Raw genomic sequence first — 22,136 nt, 5'->3', positions numbered from 1 at the left:
AGACGTAGATGAAATCAACACAAATGAAGAATGATGTGTAGCCTGACTGTGTGCCCTTTTTTTCTGGTTGATGAAATGGGTTATTTCATCCATTATTATTGCGATTTCGCCAAAATTTACCTACTTTGCTGGAACTAAAACATGGGTCAGCTATTAAAGCAGTCACTTATTGCATTTCAGCCTCAACCTCATGAGGAAATGTAGCGCTGTGGGTCCTTGGAAAGAGAGTGCATCTTAAATAGCATGCAAAGCCCTATTTGTTGTATACCCATTCAATTTGAGCCTTTCTCAATGAAATATTACAGTAAACCACCTGTGAAACATTCAGTATAAATCACTCATTTAGTCGCAATCTGGTCTTAAACTCTCTTAGGTTTATTGACCTCTTACGGAGGCACTTAAATGTCTGAGCTCTACTCTACACCAACAAATACATTTGTCTCTCCGTTGATTTCCTCAGTCTGTCTTGATTAGCTCTGCAGGAACCTGTTAAGAGGTCATAAAGGGTGCGAACAGAAACCTCTAAATTCTCAGGTCACCACACACACACACTTGTGAAAAGAAGTGTTTACTTTGCCTTGGCCAAAACAAGGGTATTTTCTTTGCCAGTGTAGTTCTAAAATTTCCGACAGAGGCAGCAGAACTACAGTAAATCTATACGGCTAACCCAACGATTAAATGCTTGGGTGAACAATAAATAAAGAATTTTTTAAAAAAAATCCAAAGAAAGCAAGGCTATGTAATCAATATGATAAAATGATACTTGAATATATTTTAGTAAGAAGACCAGGGGTGCCATTCCTTATGTGCACTCTTATATAACAAATGACATATAATTCATAATATAATCATAGTTTTCTATTTTTTTATGCAGCTGCATCCCTGATAGCTTTGGAGTATACATCTGGATATATTGATTATCACATTTCTGATGCAGAATTCATACTGTAGAAACACTGTACATTCATGCAGTTTGCAAAATAAATGGTCAAAGGCTGCATTTGGAAACAAGTTAGTATAAGACAATGATCTAGACCCTTAAAGTTGGTGAAACACCCATAAAACAGCCTTGAAAAGTGTAATGTGGATGTTGGGATGTTATGAGAAATGCCAATCACACATGCTTCTGAAAGCTCAACAAATCGATTTCCTCGCTGGGACAAATGTGACAAATAAAATATGACAATGACAAAAAAAAAAAAAAAAAAGTCATGACGTGAACAGAGCAGCCCCCTGTGTAACACAAGTGCATGCAAGAGAACACCTATTGGATTTGATGGCTTCACAATCCTTTTCTATTTCCAACAGAAGCAAGAGAAGCGGTGGATAATTTGTTTTTGTCCATGTCAAAAATGGTTCCATTTGCTGGGGAGTGTTCACAGTGCCAGTCGCCGAGAGGCAGTATGTTTGAGACATCCCACCTTATAAGTCTGGGTTTAGCTGAGCTGCTTCAGCATTTGTGGTCTCATCCAGTGAGGCTGGACCAGGAAGACAGATTTCATCATAATGTCAAACGAAACTCCAGCACTTGAAGAAGTAACTTCAAGTATCATTGTCAGAAATAAGTCCAACTCTATTTGTGACTGAAATATGGAAATGCAGCACAGACGGATACACAAATGCGTGTGTGCGCGCACACACACACACACACACACACACACACACACACACACACACACACACACACACACACACTCGCACTCTTTCTGTTCCTGCAAGCATGCTTACATTGTCCATACAGCACAGCCAGACTAAGATGAGGATGATTGTAGGGAGGTGCTCAGTGACCGCCGTCATCCCAAGCACAATCGTTCTTTTGCTTGGCCAGTTTTCGGACCACTCTCTCCAGCTCTTTGCGAGACTTTTGCTCCTCCTCCAGAAACTGCTTCATCCACTTATTCTCCTGAAAAACAACGTCACTATTTAATAGGCTGTTGCCTTATGTACATTATAGTTCAATACAGCACTGATTAAATGTTGATATAATGCTAATAAATGCTAACTGTGGGGATAAAACAAAGAGTTGCTCAGATATGAGAGCAGTAAATAGCAGTATATTTTGATATATATGTGACTTATTTTTCTTAGTGCAAGCTAATGTAGTTCTAAGTGCTTTTATTTACAGCAGAGAGTTTTTAAATCTAATAATTATTAAAAAATATTTAAAAAAATAATTTAAAAAATGATTTTAATTATTGATCGGTTATGAATGATCTTTGTACCACAAAACGGATTTCATGCTATGTGCCGATGTAAAAAAGAAGTCGTCACTACATTGTTACCAGACATTTTTTCCATGCTCATACTGGTACCTGCGGGGCTCTAGAACATTTAACCACATCTGCAACCCCCCCAAAGAAAATACCAAACACAGGCACAGTGTCAGCTTTACAAAGTAGGACACATAGCTTTGTTGTTGACACATGCAAAACTGTCTACATATACATCGATGGTGAGATAATAATGCAATACAGTGGCCAAACAAACCATGCACCTTTTTCAGTTCGTGAACCTCGTCCTTTAAAGCATACACAGCATCAACCAGGCTCCTGAAAGACATAAAGGAAATACGGTACAGTTTGCAAGACAATAGCAATATTTATTTCTACCTGCTCACTGAATAAAGACATGAAAACACATTAGTTAATACATGTGTTCAAGAAGGTCACGCTAGCTTCAAACCCAAGGTCATTCTGTGAAGATTCATGCCTCAGCAGGCTAAGTGGGATCATAAGGCTCAATCCAATTACAGAGAACAGCAGGTTCTGAATACAAATAATGCCACAGCTCTGTTTGTCACCGTTAGTACAATGAGTAACTGAAAGCCTATTTTCCAAAGTCATAATTACACATACTTTTCCTCAATAACCGTCTGCCCGTTGCTCTTCATCTCCTCTACAATGATCTTCTCTTCCTCTGGCAGGAGCACCTGAGGGACACACTCTTTCCGCACAGCTGCACATGCACATACAAATGAATGGAAAACCAGAATTCAATTTATGGTACATCAGTATTTCAAGTTAAGAAGTAAAACACGACATTAAAGAAACCTTTTTTTCCCCCCATGGTACAAACACACACCTGTGGTGGTCTGGTGCAGGCTTGCTCCTGTGCAGTATGCCTCAATCACCCTCAGTATCTGAGCGTCCTCCTCCAGAGCGACCGTACCTGACAAACCAATCACACAAACATTACCAAGGTATAAAAATACAGAACCCTGTTTTAGCAGAGAGCGTTGTGGTGTCACGAGCTTTAGAATAGTTATAACCTATTATAATAATTTCCACACACTACACAGGTGCATGAAAAATGTAATTGCATCAGAATGGCTCTTGCAATTTGCACACTGGTCTTAATTGTACTTGTAAACAATGTGCCTCACAGGCTTCAGATCTGTAAGAGTGGAGTGGATTAATTCCATACATCAGTCAATCTGTACTTTCTAGTGTGTGAGAATGATGCGTGCATTGACGGCCATGTCTAATGTTTGTCACCTCAAGATTAGAGCAAAAGTTTTTTCGCACTTCAGCACAGCACATGCTCGGGTTGTTTGATACTATCACAATCAAAACAACTTGAGAAAAAAATGTGTCACCATTTCTATGACCACTATGACCAACAACAGCGTTAAAATCGCATGATCGACTAAAAATGGAGTTGCATTTAAAAAAGCGACAGAAGCGTGTGTTAGGTAATCTCTTGCACTTTCAATACAAGCATACACACACACACACACACATAAAAAAATCGTACTTTTCCTTGTTTGAATCTCGTCATCAGACGGCTTCCGCTCTTTCTTCCTGTTACCTGGCAGGAACTTCTTTATAGGCCGCGGGCTTTTGCTGGAATCCTGAAGGGATGCAACATTAAGGTCAGTCGATCTTTTATTTACACAAACACACACACACACAGCTACACACACCTGTAAAGCAAAGGCTCCAAACCAAACACAATGCAAGCTCACAGGGACGCGTGTCCCTTATAAACGAACATCAAAAAACAAAATACCATCAACAAACGAGGCAGCAAGCATGTGGTGATGACTGATCAAACTAGAGAGTCCTGCCTACCAGTGCCTGACTAAAAAAAGCACTAAGAATATTATCAATCATCATCTTTTCAGCCGCCACTGACTACAGTAAGGGCAGGAGAAAAAATATTTTGCGTGTGCATCATGTGATTCATGTGTTTACAAAGCCATGAGGAAGGAATTTCTGATGATACAGCCTTGTGACAGTATCAAACCACAATAATGTGGTTTTATGAAGAGAGAATTCACTTTTGTTCTGTTGGGTTGAGTTTAGGGGCTGAAAACAAATGAAAAGCACTTTTTCCTCTCCCAATCACAATGAATCAGAGGTGTGATGAATAATTTGCTCACCAAAAATAACTGTTTAGTCATGATGATGTATTTCACAGTAATAACTTCTAACTTGCATACGACACCTATTCTTGTTACACTTTACATATGTGATGATGTCATTTTCCCCCATGCCCCTGCCTGTAAGGGAGAAGCTCCGCGAAACACGCAATGGGAAAAGAGACCATAAAACTCACTCATGGAGGATCCCGAAACTCGACCACAGTCTTGCTCATGAGAATCAGGAGGAAGAACTGACTGAACTGTGTCTCATAGAATCTTTGAAAAGGTTCAGGGATTCACACTGATGCAGCCACACAACTCAAAAGGTTCTTTCCGCATTGGTTTGGTGTTCTGGGAAATCATGTCAGCAGTGGACGGAGAGGTGATAGGGTGCAGCGCGATGTGCCAAGACAATTCAGCGGCACACTAGTAATCTAGCGCCAAGATTGGAGCACATTAAATACGCACAGCGCACACGTGTTCTGTGATATTTACATCACTTTAAAGAGCCATTACTGATTTTTATGGACACTTGGGAGCAAAAATTATAGAAACAAAGCCTTACAGAAGCTCTCCTTAGACAGAGTAGGTTTAATATTCATTTTGAGCCACCTGGTAAATAATATAGAGACTATTTTGACATCTAATACACTGCAAACATAGTTTGCAGTTTTCCCGAAACATCAAATTAGCTTAAAAGGAGACGTCATCTAACATATTGCAGCCATTCGGGCTGATGAATATTCAAGTAAGACACATGCAAATGCACTTTTTGTCTGAATGACTTGACTGAAATTTGCAATCTGTGCTTAGATTTCCAAAAATAGCACCCCTAGTAGAAATGACTACTACTGCTGCATCAGAACGTTTCAATACATAGGTGACACCATACTTGGTTAGTGGAACCTCGAGTCAGTACAGGGAATAAGAGGAAAAGAGCAACTGCAGACACGCAGGGCTACAGAAAACAGGAAACCAACAGATGACAATGAGGGAGGAGTGATGCAAACAGCGCAATGACAAGCCAGCTCGACACCGGGGCAAACACGCGCACACACACACACACACAGGCAACCCCATCCCACCCCCAAAACCCACATCCTTATTCACACACACACACATACAGAGAGAGAGAGAGAGAGTGATCTAACCTTACCTTCATGATATAAGACATCCTCTACAGAAGGCAGGATGGAGAAAGAAAAAAGGGGAAATGTGCATGAAAAATACAATGAGAGATAGACGTGATAGAGAGTTAATGGTGAACATTTTTACACCCCTACGTCCATTCACCTACTCTCTTTGTCAATGCAGCATAGGCTGACAGTGATTACTGTATGTAAAAAAGAAAGATATACAGTAATAATTTCAGAAATTGGCAGATAGAGGGTTAAGCATTTAGAGGACTACGCGTGCAATCTCTGCAGTCCAAGATGGCTGCAAGCCAGAGTTTATGCTAAAACACTGTACGTGTGTGACTAGTGTTAAAACCTACAGAGAGTCATATTCAGATTACAGCTTGTCAAAGAAGTGGCTAGACACATGCAATGTGTGGATACAGTGTACGTTCAACACATAACAAAACTGTGGCAGTCTTTGAGAAACCGAAAGTTTTAAAGTGCTGACTGAAGCTACTGCCTCCCACGTGGACCACAGAGCTCATAAAGCTCATCAAGGACAAGTGGCTCCTAACCACTTTTTTTATTTCAAGTGCCAGTCAAACTCAATGCTGCCGTTACTGGCACAGACTTGCTCAGAACAGCAGCACATCCCTCCATGTGTCAGACACAGCTGCAGTAGCCTTTAAAGGTTTTCTGTTTACACCACAATCAACAATGATTCCACAATGTTTGTTGCTGCCTTTCACATGCACCATGTCCTTTATGTAGTTCGCCCCCGCAATAAAACAAAGTACCAATATGTAAAAGGTTTTCCTGTTGTCATCACAGCACGTTACAAGGTTATGAGAACTTGTGACCACGAAGTGCTTCAATTACGGTATATAAGAAGGAGTTACTAATCCAGTGAGAATTACTTACGTTCACATTCAAGTTGGTAAACAAAATAAAAATGTTTAGACCACTAGATCATTTAGAGTGATTACCTATAGAGTTTACTCCTAAATGTAACTCCAATGCATAGATTAAAGCAGTGTTAAAGCACCTTATTGACGTTTGGGGGGAAAATGTTGCGTAATACAGAACGCTGGAGGTCTGAGAAGACAGAGGCAGAAAAAGGAAAAGAGGGGGACTTGAAAAGGAGAGGGGACTTCCTTGCGAACATTATGCTGTATGATAGCTTATCAGGAATGCATATTAAGCTTGTGTAGGTGTGTTTGTGCAGCGCTACAACCTCCTACCTCTTTGTAGCCCAGCGCAGCAGAAGGTTTGAGGGGGGGTGCAGGGCGCAAACAGCTAAGAGACCAGGGTTTGCTGATTTTTGGCGGTTCCAGGGGCCCGCGACTGATGGTGCTGAGGCTGCCCAGATGGGACAAGTGAGTGGGGGTACCCACCATGCTCAGCGGTTTGCCTTCTAAATTCTACATGGGACAGTCACAAGCAAACAGTCACTGTGAGAATTACAGTATATGTGCACTGAAGGTTGAGTCTAAAGTTTGTCACCTCAAGGTGAGAACATCAAAATGTTTTCACACTTCATCATGGTTCATGGTTCACTGTTGGTATTGTTTTGACGCTGTTTTGCATGTATCCTAACCTTTGAGATGGTGCCTGCAGGGCTGCCTCCTTTGCTAAATGGCTGAAGATGCTCCAGCCACTCCTGTAACTCCTGGGAACTACTGCAGAACACTGTAATGCGATCAATCATGCTTCCTGCAGTAAGAAGATGCAAATGTCAAACGCACAAACACAAACAGTTGCAAACCTCACATTCTTATACTGTCCTGGCCAATGAAGGTGACATAACTAGAGTCTTTTGAGAGAATATGTTGTGGTTACTATGGTGATATTGTGATTTCCATTTCCTACTTGATATCAGAACAATTTAAGGTTTCACATTTACTGGGCTTTCAGAAACTAATTATCTTTATCTTATTTAGTGTGTGAAGCAGATTGCTTTCGGCTTAAATACCTCACAGGGGAGTGGCGACTGGTCAACCTGATCTAAGATTCTCAATTCGGGTTTCAGCTCATCATACTATATTACGGCTAAATCTTTGACCGAATTGAAGAATTAGTCATATTTTTCTTCACAGTGTCATATGCAAACCTGTGATGTCAAACGCATAGTGGGCATTGTCCGCATCCTCTGCATGTCTCATTACAGTGGTGCCTGTCAGTGGCAGTCGTCCCTGGATAGTACAAACAAGAACAAGGAACTAAAACGCCATGTCACAGCAGGGAGAGAAGTAGCATATCATCATCTGAATATAATGAACGATTACGAGATACATGGCCACTTAAAATTTCAACCTTATTTTTCTATTTCTGCATAAATATGACTTAAACTTGATCCGACATTCATAAAAGTGATAAAACTAAATAAAAGGAAACTCAATGAAACAAAAAATAAAACAAAACTTATTTATTTAAAGTGGAAAATTATCCAATATTAAATATATGTGTTTAGCAAAACTATGTAAATCTCCAAGACTATCCCTTATCTGAATGGGACTCAGCCGTTACAGCCAGGATAACAAGTCCAATGTAAGTTCTATTTAAGCTAGAGAAATCTGGCTCTTTATAAAAGTCTGATCCTGACAATGCAGTTTGTAGAAGTGTGTCATGACTCAAACAAATGAGATTTCAACAAGCTGGAAAACGCTACATACAAATTTCTAAAGAGTTTGGACTCCATCGGTTGACTTTTAAGAAGACAGCGTGCAAGTAGAAAGCTTTGAACACCACTGTTCCCCTCACCTGGAATGGCTGATCGGCTGTAATCACAATGAGGTCACAAGGAAACCCAGGGAAACCTCTAGGAACTAAAGGCGTCTCTTGCAGCAGCTAATATCATTGTTTGGGTTCACCATCATTGACCAACAAATGGTGGTGTGCATGGTAGTGTTACCAAGAGGTCACTACTCCTAAAAAAAAAACAAGGCTGCCCATCTACAGTTTGCTCAAGATCATGTGAATAAGCAGAAAAACTATCGGAAGAATGTTCTGCAGACACGAGTCAAAAGTGGAGGATTTTGAAGTCTTATGTTTGACAACCACACAAAAACTTTTTCCCTATCTGTGAGACACTGTGGTGGCGGAATGACTGTCGGTCTCTGTATGTCAGCTCTGTGATAGAGTGGTAACCTGTCCTGGGTGTAATGTGCCTATCCACCCAATGTGCGCCCCCACAACCCTACTTTTAGACTTGACATTTTGATCATGTTTAAGTCATTTTTATGCAAAAATATTAAAAACATGAGGGGAATTTATTGGCATAAATATTAAATGTTGCTGTTATTTTATAGAAATATATTCTGTGAATATGTCAAACTAAACGGTATTTAGTTTGACCAATTTACAGGGTAATAAAAAACTCGAAACCTGCGTAAAACCCAGTGCGTGAACTGATGTAGGAGACATTTGTAGCAGCGCACCTGATAAATGAAGCCACTCATCCGGGGACTGGCGGAGAGCATTACCAACACATTAGGGAACAGCATTAAATAACGCTCCTCTTTATCCTGCAAGAAAGAGACAAAGACATGCAGTTGCTATGTATGTGACCCATTACTTTTTACAGGTTGGCTGGTTAAAGGTTTAAAAACCAAATCTATGCCAGTTCATGTGACACCCACTAATACAAAACCAAAATTATTCACAAGTTTTCTTCATATATAAATGGAAAATAAGATAAATTGACAAGAAGGTTATGAAACATTTATGGTGGTTGGAAAGCGGTTGGCAGTGATTAACAGACAGTGTATCCAAATGTCTACCTCTGGCTTTCTTCCAACCACCAACTCAAACCCGACCCCTGTACAGAAACCACACAAAAAAGAATGGGCTTTTCAATCTGCATATGGCCTACATAGGTTTCTTTTATGATGCTTGAGGGGTATACTGAATTAGCAACAGGGGAACATCGGAGCCTCGGAACATCATAACAAATTTAGACTATTAGAGATAAACATGTTTGATATAATAATACACTGAGTAAATCAAGGTTATGCTACCAAAAACTTATTGAAAGTGATACTTTGAATTAGTCAAACAAATCTAGAGCACTTCACCTCAAGGTGAATTTCCCCATGTCTGCCTAAGTGCATCATAAACCACATGTTTCCACAATCAGAACTTAGAATTTAATGCATATTACTTGAGCTGGTCCACTTGACTGTCGACTAAATGTAGGGACAACACTTCAAAACAAAGCAAATATGACAATTGAATGTTACTGTTTGCTATTAGGAAATCAATATGCTCATTTTAATGTTACAAGGGATGGTTTCAGATAGACTCTTTCAAAGAACAAAATCCTTCTTCTTCTTCTTCTTCTTCTCTGTGCATGTTACAGGACATTTTGTGTGTAGTAATCCAATACAACCAGTGACAGTTTTCCTACTATGATGCCATTTCCTCCTTGACTGAGGCAAACTCTGATCTACAGCTTTCACTGGGAGACACACATTTACATGGCTGTTTATCCTGAACTTTACCAAATCTCTCACCTCAATGGACCCATTTTTCACATGGACCTGGGACATGTAGACCACATGGCCCAAGCTCTTCATGCTGTCTCCCTCCCAGCTTCGCACTGGTTCTGACAAGATCTGAAGCTCCAGGTTTTTGCGCTTCCGCAGATCCTGGCACTGCGTCTAAACACACACAAGCACACACACGCACACACACACACACACACACACGCACACGATTTAGCATCAGTCAAGTAGGAGGACGAAACTTGAGGTGAAAATCAAAAGTGTACATTTCTTAAGTTGAATTTTAGTCCAAATGCTACAATGTCAAATATCTGACACCTCCTTTTACAAAATTACTGCTTAAAGATGAATGCAAACCGGTAAAATTTATAATACCGAAAGACATTGAATGTGGTTGCTTGCCCTTTAAAAATACAGAATAACAAAGAGCAGGGTTTTTCCACTATGGACTCAGTTTTAGTAAAAGCAAAAAACACATTTCTTCCAGCAGTTACTTTTTTTTTTTTTTACTTCTTTCCTGAGGGTATAAGGAATAACCTGTAACATAAAGTAGTACGTTTCCAGGTGCTACGCAGGGGCTCTCCCTCTTCAAACAGGAAAAATGACAATGCAACATCTACCTTTTTCCACCGCAAAGTATTAAAAAACGAGTTTCTGTAGAGAGAGCGCTGCAGAGATGTAAGTAGCATTTCTTAAGAGCCTGCCCCTTCAACCACTCATTCAAAACACGCACACACACACACACACACATACAAAATTAGACCTAGAAATTACAATAGTCAGAACTGTGTGACTTTTTTTTCCTGCTTTCCTGTGCAGCCCTGTTAAAGAAACATGAGTGAGTCACTGAGTCTATTCTTGCGAGGAACTGCATGCTACGCTGGGGAAACTGTGTCTCAGAGTTCACTCAAGCACAGAGTGTGTGTTTGTTTCAAACTCAGCTCTTTTTAGATGCCATTTACTTGCCACCCACTGTAGGAATAACACAATCACTCAACATGCAGGACAAAAAAAAAAAGCCTCAGACACCTTCACTAATTCTTATATAAAGAAATGTCTTGGTTTTGTACGTTACACTGCAACTTGTGTGTAGTTCCTCTGACTATGATACATTATAAAAACTTTAAACAGTCTGTCCAATAATACTCATTTGGGCATTTTAATATGTTAACTCGTGTTCGAGATTAAAACAGCTTTCATTTAAATTTTAATTTACTTCAATTGCACTCTCATGTCTTGAATTTTTTTGCAGGGCTAATAAACTGAGTTGGGTTAATAAATAAAAACATGAAATCCAGAGGACAATACAATACATTACATGAGAATTGGACATTATGGCGTTTCAGGTTGTTCAGTTAAGGCTTGTTCTGCATTGGAAGAAGTTTAATGGCAGGTAGAGATGAACAATATTTTCTTCAAAGACTAGTTCAAGACGCATGAACTCTTGACGGCCAGACTTACCACTAGGCTCTTAAAGGTTGCTGTTGCCTTCACAATGTCTGTGTGGTCTGGGTGGGCTTCCTGTGGCAGATAGAAAAACATTAAATCAAAAAAGTACACATACTAGATAATATGTTAAATGTCAAGAGGAAGTCACAGATTGGAAAAAAACATTTTCAAGATTTGCTGGCTGTAAATCACGCAGTTTATACAGCAGTTAAACCTTTTATTGTATCTTTTTCAGTATATATTTAGATATTTCATCCTGTACCTCCACATGTCTCTCTAGCTCCTGCAGCAGGGTCGGGTATTTGTCGAGCCTCATGAAGGGCTTACTTAGACTGGTAGTTAGGGTCAGGATCCCTGGAGCACTTGCTCCCTGGCTCTCCATAAACTTGTCTAATTCCTCACTGTTAAATATACAACAAAAAAACATTTTTAATGCACTGTTAAGGATAAATCTTTTTGTTTTAAGATCATTTCCACATAGATATACGACACAGTACAGAGTGGCACCACACCTGTACATGTCAGATTCAAGAACACTACATTTATATGTTTTAACCATAGACAGAGCTGCAGTTTAGCTTTACACACACAAGCTGCAGTTACTAAACATGGGAAAAACAGTAACAACAGAAAAAATGACTTTCCAACTACTGCAGTGCTAGAAAGTGGGACTAAGGGTTTCCGTGTATGTGGCATTGTAGTAAAAACGACAAAAGCTTTGATAGTATATTGTGCATCTGTGCAACTGTGGAAAGAATATTTACAAGTGTAATGGTTAAAAATGCAAAACAAATTAGGTTATCAGCTTGATTTGTTTTGCAATTTTTGCCAACTGCAGCATGTTCACTTCACTGTAAACCTGCCTAGATTACTGAAATATCCTAATTTGTAATCATATTGTATCCTGTAGCAACACTAGCTGGCAACATTGTGAATGTGACAAAAAAGGCTCTTTCAACAGAAATGCAAATGTGCTTACTGTGAAAAAGCGCCTTCACTGCCTCTGAACATAACCACAACTCTATATATCCTGTCAACAGCCAGCTTCCTGTGTGTAATTCAACTTTATCTGCAGCTCGCAGTGTAGGACCTGACAGGCCTCTACTTCTACATTATTCAAGACTGTACCATTTACACTTCAGTATCGTTATTTTTCTATTTCACAGTGATTCTGAGCTATGAAATATAATTTCATTACAGCAGGCCCTGCTCGTTAAGAGTAACAGGTTTTGATAGTGGACAGAAGGAAACCTTCAGCACACAGGAACATGTAATAACTGCTCAGACTGAGTTTAGCCTGCAGGTTATTTTCAGATGGAACACCTGCCATCTTGTGGCTAAAAGCTAAAGTACAGCTTCTCAACAAAAAAATGACCTGTCTGATTCAGACACACAGATGATAAAGCAAGGGCCCCTATAAAATGTATAAATGTGAAGAAAAGTTCATCTGTATCATTGTGGGAGTTTGAAGAATTAAGACTATACATTATCTTTCAAGAAAATATCCCATAGAAATGAAGGTAATTTATCAAAGCAAAACGTTGCAAACCAGGGTAATCATGTCTTGATTGTGATGATCCCAACCTTCAGATTGGGTTGTTTATGCTTTGAAAGATAATAATTTTGAAAACAAAACATGTTAACATGAATATAAAATTCTTAAATCTTGCTTAACACATTTGTTACATGACAGAATAACTAAAAGAAATAAAGATCCCTGTTGGGGTTGTCTATGCTGTTTTTGTGCACAGGGGCTGACCTGTGGTCAGTGAGGATGCAGACAGCTGAAGGGTGGCTGGAACAATAAGTCAGGTAGAGAATCTTGATCTGACTCATCAGGTTTAAATAACAGCCCGCCACTCGCTGCTGGCCCTCGGGGACTCTGCAAAGTCAGAGAAAAGTCAGGGAGGGGAAAAAAGTTTGAAAAAAGGAGAAAGAGATGCAAAATCAGCATTTTGTGATGATGACATACATGATTATTTCCCCAACAATGGAGTGCTGCTATTATCCACGGTGTTTGTTTTATTCCACCTGAAGATATTTTTTTATTGACAAGCAGAGCATTTTTGCAACTTTGAAATCTGGCAAAAGATTTCAGCCTCTGCAAGTGTATATTTTTTGTACATGAAGAGATGAATAGGAAGGAAAAGGGGAAGGAAATTATTGCAAAATATTTCAATGAAATACAGTTTGTTTTTTGAAACACTCTGCAGAAATGTATAGTATAACTGTAGTGCAGTACTGGTGAACTAAAAAATACAAATGAAATATTGCAGGGGGTTCTAGATGCATTTGATTACGTCTTATAAAACAATCACAGGAAGGTTTACCCTGTACATCTGCATTGAGACTGTTTTAATAGAGACTGAATATAAACTCCAGCACAACGTACTTGATACACTCCTCCAAAGTCGCACATAGTCCCTGTTGGAAGGTGAGGATCTCCTCCAGGTTTCCACACAGAGTGGCGCTGTCTGCACTGCTCAGCCTGAATATAAAACAACAGAAACAACAACTGTCTACTTGCAAAATAAAAGAAACGTAAACACCAAAGTAGAGAAGTAGATATCGCTTGTGTGTTTTGCCCATTAATGGTTCTGTCACATTGTCATGGTTCTTACTTGTCGCTGGCTTGAAGGGTTCGTAGGTAACAACTCAGCACTGTTTGTAGTTCTTTAACAAACTCCCGCTCATGTTCCAAGATGTCCTGTACCACCTGCAAAAGGTTTTTTTGAGGTTAACTGGTTAACGATCAGGACAACCAGCTTGATTTTAGGCTTTATTAGTGCACATTACTTAAGTATTGCTTTTACGTTTTGGGTTGTTTTTGGTTCAGGTCGACAGTGAAAACTCAAAATCAAAATCATGATTTGCAGACAGAGTGTGGTTTGAAATTGAGAATTTCATTGTTTTTGGGGGGTTGAATACAAACAGAAATCCAGCACTTTCTGGATCTCACTTAATAAAATGTTCACTCACCACACTATAGTAGTTCTTGATTAGCTGTGTTCCTTTAGGAGACACTGGTTTCTCTGTAAAGGGGATACGCAACAACACAAGCATAATATTCATCAAACAGATAGATAAATACATTTTAGCAAAATGTCTATATTGTAAATGACCAAATGAGTGCATGATAACACCATCAATTCATGATCCGGGCGGTGATGCGCATTACTCACCACAGGGTTTAATCTCTCTGACGTAATTACTGGGGAACCAGCCCGTCTTGCCGTTAAGCGTGCCTTCCCACCATCCTCCCTCTTCCTGCCGCGTCACAAGAATCACTTCACCTTTGTTGAACGACAGCTCATCCTCATTGTTCTGCTTGAAGTTGAAGCGGGCCTTCACCATCAAGTGCCCACCTCCACCGTTCTCAGACATCTCCTGTTAGAGAGGTTGTCCCACACAATCAGCAACAAAAACAGAAATGTCAGCAGGCCTGTCAGCATCAATATGTTTATATATGTGCATAAATATGGTGCAATTAACAAATTTAACAAATATACCACTGATCTGGATTGTCTTCGCAGAGAGCCTTTGGATTTGACAGAGGAGAGTGTGTGTGAAGTCGACGACTGATTAGGAGAGGTGCCACCGGATTGCAAACATGACCTTTCAGCAGCACAGTCTGGAAACACACACACACACACACACACACACACACACACACACACACACAGAGGAAACACAAAGCTTGTCATTTAGGTTACACTGATGTTTGAACATAAGACTCCCTGATATTGTTCTCTTCAGGTAAATAACATAACTTCACCTTGAAACAAGGACATGCACTCACAACATCATCATCATCATCATCATCATCATCATAAATGACGCAGGTGTTCATATTTTGGGGGCTGACAACTTGATGATAATTCATGTGAGAATAGACCATAGCACTGCACAGCCCGGGGACAATGAACATGCCTGCGCTCACAGGCTTCACATTTACAATGCTTGGATAGAATCATCTGATTTAACCACAACTGACACACTGAAGAGATATTGAGCAGCTGCAAAACATTACATGATTATAATATGCAATGGCTCTTAAAGGTTGTGAATATGAGAAAAAGAAACATGTTCAGTCATAAAAATAAAGGGAAGCCATCAAGGCTTTTACTTAAGTTTATTATATTAAATCTTTAATATTTGTACAGTTCCTTCCATTAGAGGAAGGTATGACGTATGAGATATGAGATAACGATATGAGGACGTATGAGATAAGGTTGGTACTGGAATACGGTATTTAGTCATTGCTTGTCATCCAGACCAAAAAGTTGTACTTTAGTCTGATCGATTTTCAGAACATTCTTACATTAGTCTTTTGGCTTGTATACGGTGGGCTTTAGCAAATTGAAAGACTGGCAGCAGTGTTGTTTTTTCTGGAAGTGGCTTCCTCCTAGACTTTACCTACGTCTGCTTTGCACACCACACCACTGTTGTTCAGTGTTCTCCTGATGGTGGACTCAAACACTGAATCGGGAGAAATCGTATTGGTTTGAATCATGACATCCTTTTATTACGCTGTATGTTAACACCACAGTTTGACAGTAAAGACCCAGATTTCTTATCACATCGACTGAAAGTCCTGACTAACTTCAACTTCAAATGAACTAATAAACCTACATAATGTTCACATACATTTACCGGTAACCCAAATATGTGAGATCCAAGTGAGGGAATTAACATGTGTATGGCACCTTTATGTATATTTAATTTTCTCTTTATCTAAAGCATAATTTAGTGGGTGACTCGAGGAGAAAATCCAATTCAAATTCATGTTGCAGACATCCACTTCCTCAGTGTCAGCACTGAACCACTGCAGCAAAGGAACAATGATTTAGGGTCAGTAGCTGCCAGCTGTCCTGCAGTGTGAGTGCAGTCCTTGAGATGCACTGACAGAGGCATCAATTTTGGTGCCAACGCTCACTTGAAACGTAAAGAGTAACAAGTAGATACATATTCATTGAAGATTCCTTATAGATTGCTATAATAGATGCCTGTCGGGTCTGCTGGATGATCCCTGAGCAAAATACAAAAGAATAAAAACAGTAATAAGAGCCTTAGAAACCTTTTATTCAAAGTTAAGATGTTCAACTCTATAGAGGTTATAAAATTGTGCACGTCCACTCATACGTAGTAAAATTTGCGCTTTTGTGTAGGCTTGTTATATCAGCACATCTTCTGGGATCTATGTATTATACTGTGTGATTAGATGGAACAGGGTCTGATACTGCCTGTTGTTTTCCATATTCTGCGACATCAGGGTGCTTTACACTGAGGCATAACTCATGACGAAAAGGACAGTGAAGGCAGTAGGATAGACCACATGTACTGCTGGTGGCAGTCATAGATCTCACATGACTGACCACCCCCCCCCCCCCACCCCCACCCAGAAACACATGCACACCCGCGCAGCCTTCTGTCAGCTAAGCACTAAGGTTACCACTGTGATTTTTTTTGTATGTAGACAATGTCCAAAGTATTTACACTAAACAAACATCACATGCTGAGCAGAGAGACCCAGATGAAGCAGAAGCAAAGAAAGGCTTGGAAGAGGATCGTGTGTAAAAACACAGAGGCCCCTTATGTTTGATCAAAATCAGCTAACTTGTGACTAATCCACTTGAAATCAAGTTCACTTCTGAAGATGGGAGAACAGCTGCTAGGCAAAGTCAGCCTATAAAACATTTGCATATCAGGCAGAGCCCAGCACTGAGAGGCGTCTGGTCCACATTTCGCACAGTGGAATTCATCCCGCACTCAATTTATGTGCACTGAAGAGATTGTATCATTTTAATGTGTGATCAAAGTGTCACACATAAAATGAAGTTGCAGCAAATAATGTCAGGTAGTATAGACTAAATTATCCAATTGATTATAGGGTTAAAAAACAGATCAGGAATTTAAAGAATGTTGATAAATTAAATTCATTATTATAAAATTAGATTTGTTGTGCAAAAATGTTAATATTTTCTAAATGTTGAGGATCTGATCCATTTGTTCATTTTAGATTGTTGAAATTTCAATGTGAGGCTTTGTCCTGCTTCTCAAACATAAGGTATTTGCTGACTTAGACTCCATCTCTGACAGTATGTGATAGTCCATTTCATATCAGAAAGATAATAAACATAATAATGAACCATGAATTTAATTAGCTGCAGCTCCATCTTCAAGAACAATCTAAGGCACATATTCTACTACACTGTTTACATAAAGCAATATCACAAACACGGGTTCTCAATCAGCTTCAAACATCATGCATCTATCACTAAACATGCATAGGCAGAACGTGTCCAAAAACCCTGAGTTCATAATTCTGCTGATTGTTTTCTGGCAGCTGTGAGATGGAAACTGGGGGTGAGACTGCTTTATCTTTTTTAATGCTCCCAAACAAGGACTCTCAAGCAAAGTAATTAGGCCCAAACTGCTGTAGGGTTGTTCCACTGCAAAACATTGCTGCATCCTTATTAAAGAATTGCAATAGAGAAGGGTATATGGGTGTCCAAAGGTATATAGTATCGTCATTTTCAGGCACATTATTCATTTTGGCTCATGTTGGAGTTTAGATGAAATGTACAAAATACAAAAAAACAGAAAGAAATCAGGATATTATCGAGGTTGCATCAAGCTATGGGATGCACATGGCACCCAGCATGACACAAACACACACTGCTATGCCAGCTGCCCTTTGGTAAACACACCCAGCAGTGATTTAGAATGAGTGCATTGACAAGGTCGTGAAAAATGAAAAAGACCCTAATCATTGCACACAAATGAGGCAAAGACTACATGTATTATTTATGTATTATCATTTCTGTGTCAAGGTACTGTAATATAAGACATTTCAAATTTTTAGAGGCACCTAAATATTATCAACCTAGTATGGGAGACAGAGGTACAGAGACAAACAGCAAAACTCTTACCTTGTGTGGCAAAGTTGACTGCCAGCAAAGTGGTCAGTACTTTGCCGAAGTTCTCGCCAGTGTATAACCACTCTGGTTCAAACCCCTGGATGGAAAATGAACAGAAAAGATGCTGTCACACCAAAAACAATCCCAAAATCACCTGTTCATACAACTCAGGATGTGAAAAAAAAAAAAGAAAGAAAAAGTCTAATTTAAAACATCTCATACTCATCTCATCTTATACTGATTGCATTGAATCTGACATGCAGCTCAATGTGTAGTGCACAAAGTGAGACAAAGAATGAGAGACTAGATCCAGACTGTAGCACAAATAATAAAAAGACACACATACCGAACAAATAAATAAATAAAACACACAGGAATTTGAATAAGCCTATAACAAGACAGATAAAAGCTGACATGTTGAGCATGACCCATATTTTGTGACTTAGCGGTTTGTAATAAAACAGACAGCGTCACACTTGTTTGCAACTCGCCGATGCTCACGGGCACACTGCTTCACTCCGTCTCAGGCTGCTATCTTCTTTCCTCCGGCAGATAAGGTTTCACATTTTAAATAAAACATCTTAAATATAGAGTTTGTGTAGTACATCCTTGGTCAAGAGTTGTGTACATCCACATTTAAAGTTAAGTCTAGTGTGACCAATTAAATCTTCAAGGATACGATATTTAGACTCTGATTACCAATATTTGAAATAGCTAAATAGGTCAATGAGCATGATAATCAGAAATACCTTTTGCCTCTATAGAGACCTTGACTGCAGTTAGGCTCTGAAGTCATGAGTCATGTTATAAATACATGTTACTCTGTATGACTGCAGTGCCTCATGAAATAAATCATCTCATGAAGATGATAGAACAGCAAAAACAAAACAAGAAACACTTAGAGACTCGAGCAGTAATTGGAACTTCCTCATTTTGCATCTGAGGGCAGAAGTGAAAGTAGTACGGCTGCTCTCTTTGCGCAGTCACAGGATAAACCGGCAATATTTTCTATGGCCGGACACCAGAGAAAAAGTTGTCTAACAGTGATCACATCACTGACCACAGAATGGGTAGGGCTCGTACAGTAATGCCACAGACGTCCTCTGGCTGGTACATTTGACAGCGGCTCTCCAAAACAGACTTCTGCCCATGAGCTACTGGCTGCCCACAAAAGGCCTAATTATGGGCTAAGGCAGAGTTGATGGATAAAAGCAAAGGGGACCTCCCAGACATAACAAGCCAGCTGGGCAGAACTACTGAACCACTTGACTTTGCAGTGTGCCAGGCTTGCTGACTCAATTAGCTGTTTAAAGAAAACCAAAAAAGATTATTTATAAAGCTTGCAGAGACATTACTGTCCACCGTGGCAGTCACAAACAGTCTGGTACAGAGACAGAGAAAACTCCCAACATCTGCCAATGATTCGCCCTTTTATAATAATAGGACAGTTTAACAAAACAGACCTGAAGTCTACGACTAGGGGATTTTTTTTGTTTACCTGCAGCAAAACAGAAAGAAAAGAAAGAAACAAATATCAGGTCACTGGAGCACGAAACAGAAAGGAGGGAAAGGACAAATGTGAGGGAAGTAAACAGTGTTGAAAATAATCTGAGAAAGAGTGAGACTAGTCATGAGGGCCAAAGGTTTCCTTCCTGTCTGGTCAGTGGGAGTGACTGACAGCATGTCTGTTAATGTGGCTCACTTCCACATGGACGTGTGAGGAAAAACATATGCCAGCAGGGTAAGCAGCTCACAGCACAAGCAAGAATTGGTTTAAGTGCCCTCTGCAAACTGCAGTGGGTTCAGAGGGCTAAGTAAGAAGATAATGTTAGGGAAAGGTCACAGCCCATGTCCAAGCATGGGACGGTGGAGCATGAAACTTGACACAGAGGCACAACTTACCTCCACTTTCAAGGACGAGCATCCTCTCAAAAACTCCCTGATGTTGGAAATGCAGTCGGCTTCAGATCTCGGGTCCTGGCAATACTGAGTACACACACACGAAACAAATGTATTTAAAAAAAATAAATACCTCGGTTGAGTGTGTCAGACAGACATCTGACAGAGCCACTTATTTTACGCTGCGCTCCGACGTTACGCGCATTTTAAAATTGCACATGAAAGCGTCTAAAGTCCCAGTTATAGTGATCCGGACGAATGAGCCTCCAGTCAACAGAATAACTGTGGATTCTTCCTGTGTCCCCTTCATGCAAACATAACCATTAACGCCACAGAAACGTCAATCTCCCCAGATTTAAGCAAAACATCCGCTCGGCTCACCAACTTTTAAAATAAAATCCCGAATCGAGCCCGCGTCGGGTTCAACTCTCTCAAACGCCTATAAAAGGACATGTTTGCATGTCTGCAAACGCGTGCAGCTCTTTTAAAATATCGCTGTGGGACACCGAAAACGAGAGGATCGCGGATTTTAAAGCACAGAGCACCACACGGAGGAGAAGCACCGACTTCCGGTTTTGCCGTGGCCGCGTCCAGCTGCGTCGACGCCGCTTGATCAAAGGTGAGGTCGCACCGGGAAGAGTCGCAGGAGGAAGTGACGACGCGTCTCTGCAACTGTTATTTATCTCCAGCAACTTTGTCAACGTGTGTTACTAAAGATAAATATCACGTCAAAGTTGGAAAACAAAAATATGCGAGCCATATGCAAACACCCCCCGTCCCCGTCCCCTCCTCTATCGCTCCTCATCGAGCCACTTTGGCCTCGGCTCAGCGTTACATGCAGACGAGCCCTCGAAATTGTCCTGTTTTTGGTGGGTGTCAAGAATGCGGAACATTTTTCTTCGCTTCACAGGAAACCACACATTGAAATGTCGCGTCTGAAAACTCGCCAGATCCAACTGTAATTCGATGCGCGGCGCGTTACGCGCGACGAAAACAAAAGCCGGCGATGAAAACTTGTCAAACAACTCTAGGTGGCTACAGAAAAATGAAAGGCCTGCTGGAAGGAGAAGTTCTCGTCGGTGTCGTCGGCTCCAAACCCCTCCCTTCCTCTCACCAAGAGCCGTCTATCGTTTGGTATTTGTTGATCCAACTTAAGTTAAACCAACAACTCACCTTGGGGGTGAATCCAGGTACGAGCCGCTCCGTGAGCTTGCACAGGACCACACCATCCTTCAGCGATGTTTTCAAGAACTCCTCCGGGTCCGCTATGTTCTTCTTAGGCGAGCTGAGCACTCCCAGTGATATCAACCACGTTACCGTCTGCTCCTCTGGATTCATAGCTCCACAAAATGATCATTGCCCGAACACGCGTTATTAGAAAACACTGGCGAGCTGTTCCGTATCAATATGCAACTCACATCCGTACTTCTGCTACAAGTTAAAAAAAGAGGCGGTGGGGGGAAGGACGGCGCTGTTTCTAACCACTGAACTGATGATCACCCCTACTGGCTAATAGGCACCTCAACAATATCATCTACAGTCTTTTTTTTTTTGCCCCCTTCTTCAATCTAGCACATGCTCACAGGACATTTCCTGCCACATTAAATTGTAAGTTAAACTCCACCAGGGAGCTGATGAAAGATGAACCACCTACAGTGATGCAGAAATAACTCCAGTCTGCTAACTTTAACTAACACACGCATCTACAGCTTGATAAAGATCCAGTGGGTCATGTTTTTTTTTTGACTAATGTGCTGCCCACCCACCCATCAATATGCTGACTTCATTTAATATAAACAATCATAAGGTAAAATGATGGCTGGAAATTCTCACCATTTAAAAAGTAAATAAAAAGGAGAATCAGACTGTTGCAAAACAACCATTT

General features: G+C 40.3%; 1 protein-coding gene across 2 annotated transcripts; it reads right to left on the bottom strand.

Moving 5' to 3' along the window:
* Window positions 1-71: 71 nt before the first annotated feature.
* Window positions 72-21,758, bottom strand: arhgef6 (Rac/Cdc42 guanine nucleotide exchange factor (GEF) 6). 2 transcript variants are annotated; one of them, XM_026357279.1, is made up of 22 exons: window positions 21,425-21,758; window positions 20,255-20,338; window positions 18,365-18,449; window positions 14,942-15,063; window positions 14,615-14,819; window positions 14,412-14,464; window positions 14,054-14,148; window positions 13,825-13,920; window positions 13,192-13,314; window positions 11,695-11,833; window positions 11,445-11,504; window positions 9,993-10,139; window positions 8,919-9,005; window positions 7,592-7,673; window positions 7,079-7,194; window positions 6,723-6,902; window positions 5,520-5,540; window positions 3,754-3,850; window positions 3,082-3,168; window positions 2,856-2,955; window positions 2,495-2,549; window positions 72-1,903 (listed from the first exon to the last, which is right to left on the bottom strand). In XM_026357279.1, the coding sequence occupies exons 1-22, from the start codon at window positions 21,587-21,589 to the stop codon at window positions 1,781-1,783; spliced, it is 2,322 nt and encodes a 773-aa protein (XP_026213064.1). In that variant the 5' UTR covers window positions 21,590-21,758; the 3' UTR covers window positions 72-1,780. The 2 variants fall into 2 exon arrangements, with proteins under 2 accessions (XP_026213064.1, XP_026213065.1); XM_026357280.1 differs by lacking the exon at window positions 5,520-5,540.
* Between the last annotated feature and the right edge of the window lie 378 nt (window positions 21,759-22,136).

This window comes from Anabas testudineus, chromosome 10, assembly GCF_900324465.2.
Source record: "Anabas testudineus chromosome 10, fAnaTes1.2, whole genome shotgun sequence".
Lineage (NCBI taxonomy): Eukaryota > Metazoa > Chordata > Actinopteri > Anabantiformes > Anabantidae > Anabas > Anabas testudineus.
The sequence above is the reverse complement of the archived record's forward strand: the minus strand, read 5'-3'. Positions and strand labels throughout refer to the sequence as shown.

Coding starts and splice junctions, on each gene's coding strand:
- arhgef6 (XM_026357279.1), bottom strand. CDS start 21,589: ATGAATCCAGAGGAGCAGACGGTAACGTGGTTGATATCACTGGGAGTG. Junction 13,315..13,824: donor ACTTTGGAGGAGTGTATCAA/GTACGTTGTGCT, acceptor CTGACTTTGCAG/AGTCCCCGAGGGCCAGCAGC. Junction 7,674..8,918: donor TGAGTGGCTTCATTTATCAG/GTGCGCTGCTAC, acceptor TGTACTATCCAG/GGACGACTGCCACTGACAGG.